Below are 11,544 nucleotides of genomic sequence, written 5' to 3' on the forward strand. Positions count from 1 at the left end.
CATGGTATTTTAAATTGCGGAATATATATACAAAAGCTGAACAATGAATAAGGAAAACCAAAGAAGAATAGATGCCTTTGAATTAATGGTGTTGATGAGGAATAGTGAATAATTATAGACTGCCAGAAGAAGAAAAAAATCTTCAAAGAAGTACAGCTCCTTAGAAGTACAGATGGCGAGGTTTTCTCTCTCATTCTTTGGACATGTTATCAGAAGGGACCAATGCTTGGAGACGGACATCATGCTTGTTGAAGTTCAGGTTAGTGAAAGGGAGGAAGACATCTTTGGGATTGACAGAGTGGCTGCACAATGGGCTCAAACATATATGAGGTTGTGAAGGTGGTGCAGGTCTTAGCAGTATTTTGTTCTGTTATCTGTAGGGTTGCTATGGGTTGGAACCAACTTGACAGCACTTTAAACAACAACAATGGCTAATGATGTTGAGTATTCTTTTCATGTCCTTTTTAGCCATTCATATATCTTATTTAATGTGATATGGTGTTTTAGTTACCTAGTGCTCTGTAGCAGAAATACATAGCAAGTGGGCGACTTGAATAGACATTTTTCTTAGTCTCAGAGTACAGCTCCCAAGGAAAACTTTCTCTTGTGGCCGCTCTGGAGGAACGCCTTTATCTTTAAGCTTCTGTCCTGGGCTGTTTCCATGTGGTTTGGCATCTGCCATCCCCATCTCTGCTTGCTAGCTTGCTTGTTATATCTTTCTTATATTTCAAAACAGATTGACTCACTCTGTGAACCTGACACCAATCATGTCATATTAGCTTATTAAAGATATCCCATTCCCAAATGGGATTTTAACCTCAAGGATAGAAGTTAGGTCACAACACATATTTGGGGTCACTCTCTCTGTCTTCAGTCATTAACATTCCACTCTTTCCCATGCCCCCACCCCCACCCTCATCACCAAATTCATGTCCTTGCCACATGCAAAACACACTTACCCCTCCTTTTTCCACCAATTTGTTTTACTGTTCTCTGGAAGAATATTAACAATGATCAGTTATTGTACAAGGGACACACACCTATAAAATCATTAAAGCAATGGAAAACAGATCAGTGTTTGGGATGGTCATAGCATTGATTGCAAAGTGGCATGAAGGAATTCTTTGGGGTGGTGAAAATATGTCTTGATTGTCCAACTATATACATTTATTGGGGCTCATGGACCCATATACCTTAAAAAGGTGAATTCTATTATATGTAAATTTTAGTACAGTAAATTTTTAAAAAACGTTTTATTAGGGGCTCATACAACTCTTATCACAGTCCATACATATATCAATTGTGTGAAGCACATTTGTACATTCATTGCCCTCATCATTCTCAAAACATTTGCTCTCCATCTAAGCCCCTGGCATCAGCTCCTCATTTTTCACCCTCCCTCCGCACGCCCCCCTTCCCCCTCCCCATGAACCCCTGACAATTTATAAATTATTATTTTGTCATAGCTTGCATTAGTACAGTAAATTTAACTTCAAAAACAAACCTTACAACAATTCTACCAAGTAGGTATTATTCTTTATCATTTTGTGATTAGTAGAAACTGATGCTCAGAAAGGTTCAGGGGGTTTCTGTTGCCGCATCGTTGATGTGTGGCATTTCCAGGATTTGAACTTAAATCTGCCAAATCATAGAACCTGTGTTTTTAGCCTGTCTCTGATGCTGTTAAAGTATATAGGTTCTGTTGTGAAAGGCTGACCTCCTCTTAGGATCCAGGAAGTCTGCTTGCCTTTGAGCAGCTCCCAGAGTGGCTGTCACATTCTTATTCCAAATTTTGAATTCTTGGTAGATCTCATTCTTATCAGTCATTAGTTGGGATTGAAATTGATGCTGTTATGGAGTGCTGGCCCAGGCATGAAATCCTCCTGTGGCTGTGCCCCTCATTTTGCAGAAACAGAAGACCATTTTCAAAACTGATGAGTTTCTTTTGTTATGACAAGCAATTTCATACTTTGTCCAATCAGTGATACAACGTGCCTTCTCATTAGGAGAGTTTACAGGGTCAGTTGTGCAGCTTAGCATGGCAACCGTTTTAGGCAGAGAACTGGTTGGGTAGAAGAGAGATCAAAGGCAGACGAAGTGTGCAACCAATCTTCTGTGGTACTACTCTGTGTTCATCCTTATTGTTTATGTCTGTACACCACTTCATCATTTGCTTTGTGTTTTAACAACTGTGATCTTTCTTAAACTCTCCGTGAGGTGTTGCTTGACTCTGTTCTTAAATAGCTGGCTGTATTTTTCCCTTCCGTTGAGCTGAAATCTATTATCTCCCTTTAACTTTCACCCCCAAGTAATCCTAGTTTAAGTTTGTGAACAGATGCCAGTTGAATCTAGCTTATTTCCTTGAGATGGTTTGCCAAGGATGTGTTGAGGATATATTTCTAGAAGATACCCTCTGAAATCGACCAGTAGTATTTTAACTTTTACCTTTCTGGCTGCTCCAACTTCTATTCCGTGGGAGCTCACTCTTTCTTCACCTCTTATTCCAACATTCTGGGCAGACTAATAGCAGAGCAGTAAAGCCAGCTATTGACTTCTTTGCCTTCAACATTGCCTTGTTTCTTATCTTGAGGTGCTGTAGGAGAAGTTAATTACCGCCTCCCACAAAAAAATTGCCCATCTAACGTGTAAGTCTAGTTAGGAGAGAATTGTTTGATTTTTACGAAATGTAAATAACAACTGGAGACACATTTTCAAACGTGTGTCGACCTATGTGTCACAAATAGTTGCTGAAATAAATTGCCTGGCTAATAGAGTTTAATGATGGAGTTTCCATTAATCAGAATGGAGAAGGTGCTTCATTAAGATAATGAACAGCACATATGTGCAGGTGATCATTAATGGCCCACAAATTTCCAAGATTATTTCTTTCCTTTGCATAAATTTCTAAAGAGATCCTGGCTATGTTCCATGTTTGCTCTGTTCCATCCATTAAAATGATAAATGACAATAAATTCCTGTTTTGTTTTTATTTAAAGCTGTTAGTAACTGGTACTTTGTCAAGTGGAGGTGTGAGGGGCAGGTGAAGCATTTGCTGCTCTTCTTTCCAGTACTTTGTGCGCTCATAGCAAGATCCCTGGGTTCTCCCAGTAAGCAAGGGAGGCATATACTTTACTAGGATTGGCATCATTAGAGTTATGAGGGGTCTCAGAGATCCTGAAATAATTCTCTCATTTTACATTGAACAGTGAGATCTAGAGAAAGAAGTGAGCTGATTAATGTTACATAGTATGCTGAGGTCAGTAGTCTGTGGTATATTGGGGCTGAGATTGAACTCAGAGCCAGAAGGCTTGTGTTAATCTTAGGCACGTTATGGCACCACTCTGCTTCTTAGTGTAGTGTCTTTGTGAAATGAGAAATATACCTAGGATCAGGCTAAGTAACCCCCACCCTCAGAAAAACAACAACAACAACAACTTTGTGTTTGGTTATTTTCCCACAACACCATGATGATATTTCCCTTTGAGTGTAAATTGGAGATCATAGAGGGAAAGCTGATATTAAGGAGAATGAGTAATCAATAATAAGTTCTGTGCTTTTTTTCTTTTTTTCTGTAGAATCCTCAGTCTTCCAAAATGAACCCTGTGTACAGCCCCGTGCAGCCTGGGGCACCCTATGGCAACCCTAAGAACATGGCCTACACAGGTGAGTGGTGTGGGAATGACCCTTACTTTGAGAACTGGAGGTTAAGGATGTTACCACAACTTGGTGAATAGCTGTTAGTGTACTACACCTCTATAAAACCCTGGTAAAGCTTGGAAACTTTAGAGAATCTGGTGTAGAAGGAAATGGTATTCTTGAGACTCAAACTAATTACCATTGAGACAATTTTGACTATGGTGAGCCCATAGGGCAGAGTAGAAGAACTGCTCCTGTAGTTTTCTGAGACTATAAACCTCTAAGGGAGCAGAAAGCCTCATCTTTGTCCCATGGATCAGCTGGTGGCTTTGAATTGCCAACCTTGAGGTTAGCAGCTCAACTTGTAACTATTTATAACTATGCCACCAAGGCTCCTTTTCTAAGACTTGCATTGCTGGATAGGGAGAAGGTAAGACATATTTAAAGAGTTTCTACTATGGGTTGACCTCATGCTCATGCTAGGCAGTTTCACATAGTTTAGTCTACTTTAACCGTGAAGGGATTATATCAGGTAAGCTCATTATCACCATTTTACAGATGGGAGAACCATAGTTACAATAACAACAACAACAACACACACACACAATTAAAACCCAAACTCACTATCATCAAGTCAATTCCAATGCATGGCAACCCTATAGGAAAGGGTAGAAATGCCCCTGTGAGTTTCTGAGACTGTAACTCTTTACCAACTGCTTGCCTTGCAGACATAACCCAATTTACCTGGAATTCCTTTGTCCCTGAGCTTTACCTTACTTTTAAAGAACTCAGCACTGAGCTCAGGTAGCACTTTTCTAAAAAACACTTTGTTCTTTAATATTAGGCAAGTTTTAAAATCATTCAGAACCATAGTATTTCCATGTATAAAATGAAGTTATTAGTATTAGCTTATTTCATATGATTGCTGTGAGGATTAAACTAGTGAGGTGCTCAGTATTTATTACCTGGCACAAAGTAACTGATGGCTATTATGATTTACAAATTATTTATAGATATATAGTTATTTACACATAAATAAAGGTGGTAGGATTGTGGGAGTATAAGTGAATGAAAAAATATGTGTAAGGCTTCAAGAATACTACGGTGCATCAAAATGTTCATGGAAAAATTCTGTTCCCCTTTGATATAGTTAAGGTTTATTGTGCCAACCTGGCTGATAAACACATGTGGGATTAATTGAGAGGTGGACCGATAAATGGCTCGGTGAGCCTCATGTTTCTGGTTCTCGGGTCTCTTGCTCTCTGATGGTTGGACCAGGCTACAGCTGCCGTAGTCAGTTCCCTGCTTCAGCTGGCAAGGCTCAGTTCCTGTGAGACATCCTTGAGAAGTCACATGGACCTACCCCAATGCAGCCCTGGGTGATGGATCAGCCATGTGGAGACCCCTGCCAGCGCTGAGATGCTTACACACTCACTGATGAGGCTTTCCTCCAGCAGTCAGCATTGCGTGTATTTTGTGAGATTGAGGAGGACTTCGTTAATTGGTGTTGGACATACTGGCTAATGTTGGACTTACAGGCTTGGACAGTACTGGGTTGGGATGCTTTCTTAATGTACACGTACCCTTTATATAAAACTCTCATATACATATGTTTCTGTGGATTTGTTTCTCTAGTCTACCCAGACTAACACACCTTTCAATTCCATTTTTCCTGAACGTTTTGAAGTCCCCTTGCATTTATGAGTTTAAATCCAAGGTGAAGATAACAGTATAAATAGACACATGGTGGTCCTTAAGATTAGCTGGAATAAAGAGGAAAAAAGAAATCCCTGGGTGGTATGAACAGTTTAGCACTGGCTGCTAGCCAATAGGTTGACCTTTTGAATCCACCCAGAGGCTCCTTGGAAAACAGGCCTGGTGATCTGTTTTTTAAAGATCCTAGTCTTGAAAATCCTATGAGGCAATTCTACTTTGTACTTATGGGGTTGCCATGAGGTAGAACTGACTTGACTGCAGTGAACAACAAAAATAATGTTTTGTACAATCTCGGGCTGAGAACTGGAGGGATCTCAGAGAACTCCTTGTCTAGTTGTTTCCAAATTGTGATCTTGAAGAACCCTAGGGAAATTCTTCAGGGATTCCTCATACTTTTGATTAAAAATATATATACAGAAACACTTTTATAAAGCGTGCACACCTGTGTTAAGTTTCTAAGATACATGTTAATTTAAAAAAAACCCTACCATTTACAGCTGTTTAAGTTTATAAATCAGGATTTCCTCAATGCTGAGCATCTGTTTTGCAACATTCAGAAGTATATTGGAGACTGAGTCTGATATGACTGCAGCTGTCACCTATCAGTCTCATATGTTTTATTCATTATATTAGCTTCATTGTCTTATTATTCAGCCTTAAAAGTAAATTATTTCTGTTTAAAATACTATTGCATATTTATACTAATTATATAAATTCCAGTCACCAGAACTCACTGGGCAATACCTCATGCCCCTGTAGCTCAAGGAGCCTGTTGCTCTTCTTCTTCCCAGCTCAGGGAATTTTAGCAGTGTAAATGTGTTTGACAGCCAGAACCCGGGGAATCCTGTGGGGCCTGGGTGTCCAGTTTGCCATTATCCTTCATTCTTTCTGAGTGGCTAAATTTGAGGAGGAGGAAAACAGTTGTGTTTATCTATTGATTTGCGCAAAGAAGTGTGCTATATTAGAAAGACATATTAGGTAAATCTGCTGTACAAGACCTCTTTAAAGTGTTGAAAAGCAAGAATGTTACTTGGAGGACTAAGGTGCCCTTGACCCAAACCATAGTAATTTCAGTTGCCTAATATGCATGTCAAAATGGGACATTGAATTGAATAAGAAAGACTAGAAAAATTGATGCATTTGAACTATGGTGCTGGCAAAGAATAATGAAAGTACCCTGGACTGCCAATGGAACAAACAGGTCTGTCTTGGAAGAACTTAGAAACAAGGACAGTGAGACTTCTCTCGTACTTTTGACCAATCCCTGGAGAAGGACATCATTCTTGATAAAGTAGAATTGCCGTGACAAAAAGGAAGGCCTTCAATGAGATGCATTGACACAGTGACTGCAACATAAGAAGAGGGGCCTGCAGTGTTGCTATGAGTCAGAACTCACTCGATGAGGGAACAACAAAAAGGGAACAGACCTTGTTTCAGATTGGTACAATTTAGTAAATATGTTTTAATTTCATGATCAACCAAAACATAAATCTTGATATCCTGGAGTCAGTTATGACTCATAATGACCTGATTGTAGGACCAAGTAGTACTAGCTCATGGGGTTTTCAAGGTAGTAAATCATATATATATAGTTTTATTGACATATAATTCCCAAACCATATAATTCAATAGTTTAATCATCGTTAAAAACAGTTGTACAGGCATTACTACAGTCAATTTTAGAACTTTTTCTTACTCATATTTATTGTTATTAGCTCCCTGTTTCCCCCCAGTATTCCTTACCATATCCCTAAGGAGCTATTAACCCAGGAACTGTCTCTCTAGATTTACCTATCCTAGATTTCATATACAGAAAAACATTAAAACAAACAAAACCTAACAACAAAAACAAAGTAAAACAGAGAAAAACTTCAAACAAAAAGAAAGCTGAAAATATTAAAAACTGGGTGGGACAAATTTAAAATGAGTCAAAAGAGAGTTCAAATGATAATGTGCCAATGTTATCGTAACTAAATCTGCTGTGTTCTACCTTGCTGTGCATTCTGCATGGTAATAAGGCTGTTCACATCCCTGGTCTATGGTCAGAGGGGATTCACCAGAGGCTTACTTCACTTGTATTTCCCCTTCATTAAAAAAAAATAGAAATAGCTTTAAAGTGGTCAATGATAAGATATTAATATAAAAGTGATAAGATATTACATTTTAACCTAAATATGTCTGCCATAATTTACTTTACAGTGTTTTCTATCTGATAACAGGGCTCTTTACTGGTACATCCTTCAACTATCTGTCAGAGGGAATTCACCAAAGATTTAATCCATGTGGGGACCCTGCAAATGGATTTGGGGTTTCTCACAGCCTTCTGGAGATCAAGTGTTCACAGTTTAAGCACTGATACTATCCTTTCTTTCAGATTTGGATTATAATATTTGCAGTCTTTGAGTCACACAGGCTGCTGTGCTTCTTCCATGTGGTCTTAGTTGAGGCCTCACTTAGATGGTGCTTGTTTGGAAACCTTTAAGACCTCAGACACTATTCATTCTGATTGCTAGGCGTCATCTGGTTTCTTCACCACACCTTGCTATAGCACCCATATATAGCAGTCTCTTTATAAGGCCGAGCATTAAGCAGGGGCATGTCATAAGAACTAATTATTCTTAAATTGGGGCTAGAATTGAGTGGGAGCTCAAAATCCATTCATATATCTAGGATTTCTATATTTCTGTGGTTCATCTTATAAACATCATTGTCAAATTGTGTTAGGGGACATTATCAATCACTCCCCTGGGATATAAGGTGATTCTTTTGATAGAGTCATTAATTTAGCCAATGACATAGAATTTAAAACACTGTTGAGAATAGAAAATGATACCAGTATAGGCCAGCTATGAACTGCAGTACATGAACTAGTAACCTGTACAGATTAAACTCCTAAGTAACTTGACACTATTTACACAAGTAGGGTTGTGTGTTAGTTTGGGTAGACTAGAGAAAGAAATTCATGGACACTCACGTGTATAAGAAAGAGGTTTATATACAAGAGCAATTGAATATTGAGAACACATTCCCGCCCAGATCAAGTCCGTAAGTCCGATATTAGCCCATATGCCTGATACCCATGAATAAAGTCCTCTTCTGACTCACGAAACACATGCAATGACACCGAATGCAGGAAGATCACAGGCCAGTGGGTGGGAAGTCTTGTGGATCCAGTGGCAACATAAGCATCTCAGCGCGGGCAGGGGTGTCAACGAGGCTTCTCCGGCTCCAGAGGTCTAGCGTAGCTCCATGTGTCTTATCAGCGGAGAGTCTCTCAGGGAGTGAGCAGAGTGTTTTCCGCCTCCTAGGAGAAAATACAAGAATTCCCAGAAATCCTCAGGGGAAGGCCATGCCCACACAGAGGCCTCATTGGCTATACAATGATTGACAGGCTAGACTCCACCCCCTCATAATCCTCTCAAATTGACAATAGATTACATAACTACCACAGGTTGGGAATAGGGTAGGCTGTAAATCTTTTTTTTTTTAAAGTTTTTTTGGCTGTAAATCTTTATGGAAGCTAATTGTTAAGCTTTTTCTCAAGGAGCCATTGGGTTGGGCAGGAACCACCACCTTTTGGCTAGTAATCGACTGCTTTTTTTTTAAATCCTTTTATTGGGGACTCTTACAGCTCTTGTAACAATCCATACATCAGTTGTATCAAACACATCTGTATATGTGTTGCCAACATTTTTTTTTTTCTGCTTGAGACCTTGGTATCAGCTCCTCTTTTTTCCCTCCTTCCCCTACCCTCCCACCCTCATGGGCCGCTGATAAATTATAAGTTATTATTATTTTCATATCTCACACTGCCCACTGTCTCTCTTTGCTCACATATCTGTTGCAGCCAAATGCTTTGTCCACTGTGTCACAGGGTTTCTTGAATGAACAACACAAAACTCTGCCATTGAGTTGATCCTGACTCGTTATGACTCTATACAGGGCTTTTCGAACTTTGTAAATCTCGATGGGAATAGACATCTTCATCTTTCTCCCCGAGAACTGGTGGTGGGTTACCTTGTGATTAGCGGACTAATGCTTACCCGACAGTGCCACCAGGCCTCCTTGAACAACCACGAGGTTCAAATTCCAGCTCTGTTAGGTAATACTAGCAGGTTGAATTTGGACAAGTTGGTTAACAGTCTGTGAAACTGTTTTAAGGTAATTTCTCTGCTGGGAATTTTAAGACCACACAGGTAGTATAAATTCCACACAAGTAGTGTAAATTCAGATTTCACAAAAACCAGGGTTTCAAATTCTTAGAGAGCCTTTTTTCTAATAAGCTTTCTTTTTTGTCTCTGTTCTTTTGGGTTGATTACACAAACAAAAAACACCTTAAAAAATCCTTGGCAATATAATTTCTTTAAAATCCTGGCAGCTTTATGCAGAGGTACATTAATTTCAGCTTTTAGGCTCTCTAGGGTCCTAAGTTTCTTACCTTATACCTACTCACTCCTGCCTTCTAGTTGATCCTGACTCATTGCTACCCTATAGCACACAGTAGTAACTACTCCAGAGAAATAAATCATTAGATCAGACGACCTCATCGTTTTCCTGTGGAATGGTTGCTGGATTCAAACCACCAACCTTTTTGTTAGCAGCCCCACACTTAACCGATTGTACCACCAGGATAATGAAAAGCAAGTCCTTTAATTACCCAGTTCAAAACACCTCAGAGCAGCCCAACATCAGTACAGTGCTTACTTTCCTCTTTATTTTTTAATCCTTCAGGTTTTATTTTTTTATTCCTTCAATTTTCGACTGTGCCTATGTGCTATGAATGAGGTATTTATTACAGTTTATCCAGCTTTTCTAGGTTCTGTACAGTATGCAGATTTTCTGTTTTTTCCTCCCTCCCTCCCCCCACTTCCCACAGCTTCTTTTCTGCCTCCTTCCTCAACTCCCTCCCAACCTGCCACTCTACCTGCCAGCCTCCACTGCCCAGTATGCTGATTTTCATATAATTTTTTTCTTCATAGCACTAGAAACATAAGATCCAAGTGAAACAATTTATAAACAAGTGCTTGATGTAGTGTATTTTTACAATCATTTTATTGAGGGCTCGTACAATTCTCATCACAATCCATACATACATCCATTGTGTCAAGCACATATGTACATTTGTTGCCTTCATCATTCTCAAAGCATTTGCCTTCTACTTGAGCCCTTAATATCAGCTGCTCATTTTCCCCCTCCCTCCCCACTCCCTCATGAACCTTTATAATTCATAAATTATTATTATTTTGTCATATATTCCACTGTCCGACGTCCCCCACCCCCACCGCGCGCCCTCTTCTCTGCTGTCCATCCCCCAGGGAGGAGGCTATACGTAGATTCTTGTAATCGGTTCTGATATAGTGTATTATAATCAACATTTGTTACTGTTAGTAACAATAATAGCTATGTTAAAAGGGATTTAACATGTATATTAATTATAACTTTTAAAAGTTACATGCCTCACAGTACTCCTTTTTTTACAGATAAACTGGTTAATTCAGGTCATGCCTGGTATATGTGGTTTCTAAGAGATATAAAATTTGAACCCAAGTCCTAATGATTTCAAAGTGCATATACTTTCTGTTACAGCAAGGTGGTCTGTCTTAAAAGATGTATGTATCTTACTACCCCCAGTAGTAAACTAGACTGCCTTTCCATTTCTGGGGACTTGAGAACCTCTCCTATGAGGAGCTCAAAGACTATTCCTGGCCAACAGATGATAGTTGAGGGAAGAAGAAGCAAACTTAGAGGGTCAAGTTGGTTGTAATGAGGGTTGCCTGCGTTAGAGGCGATGGGGTAGTGGCCATAGAGAACAGAGGTCATGGTTTGAAATTTATTATGAAGTCTTGCATGGCCAATAAATTATCTGTAAATACAAAAGGAGCTCTGGTGGCACAGTGGTTAGCTCTTGGCTGCTTACAGGTCTTTGGCTGGAACCCATCAGCTCTGCAGGAGAAAGATGAGGCAGTGTTTCCATGAAGTTTACAACTTTGGAGATCCTATAGGCCTTATAGGGTCAATATGGGTTAAGATTGCCATGAGGGAAAGGGATTTTGTTGTTGCTTTTTACATTATTTAACAACCCTGACACTTCACCTTTTCTTTTCTTTTTCTTTTAAGATCATTTTATTGGGGGCTCGTACAACTCTTATCACAATCCATCCATCCATCCATTGTGTGTCAAGCATATTTGTA

General features: G+C 39.4%; 1 protein-coding gene across 1 annotated transcript in view; it reads left to right on the plus strand.

The window, feature by feature from the left end:
- Positions 1-11,544, plus strand: part of FAM168A (family with sequence similarity 168 member A) — a 199,124-nt gene that overhangs the window by 123,526 nt on the left and 64,054 nt on the right. Inside the window, exon 2 of the mRNA XM_045293097.1 lies at positions 3,576-3,663. Coding sequence (XP_045149032.1) covers positions 3,594-3,663 — 70 coding nt within the window. The 5' untranslated portion in view covers positions 3,576-3,593. The remainder of the gene's footprint in view (positions 1-3,575; positions 3,664-11,544) is intronic.

This window comes from Echinops telfairi, unplaced genomic scaffold (genome assembly GCF_000313985.2).
Source record: "Echinops telfairi isolate 266 unplaced genomic scaffold, ASM31398v2 ScPeMD7_1713;HRSCAF=2227, whole genome shotgun sequence".
NCBI classification, from domain to species: Eukaryota; Metazoa; Chordata; class Mammalia; order Afrosoricida; family Tenrecidae; genus Echinops; species Echinops telfairi.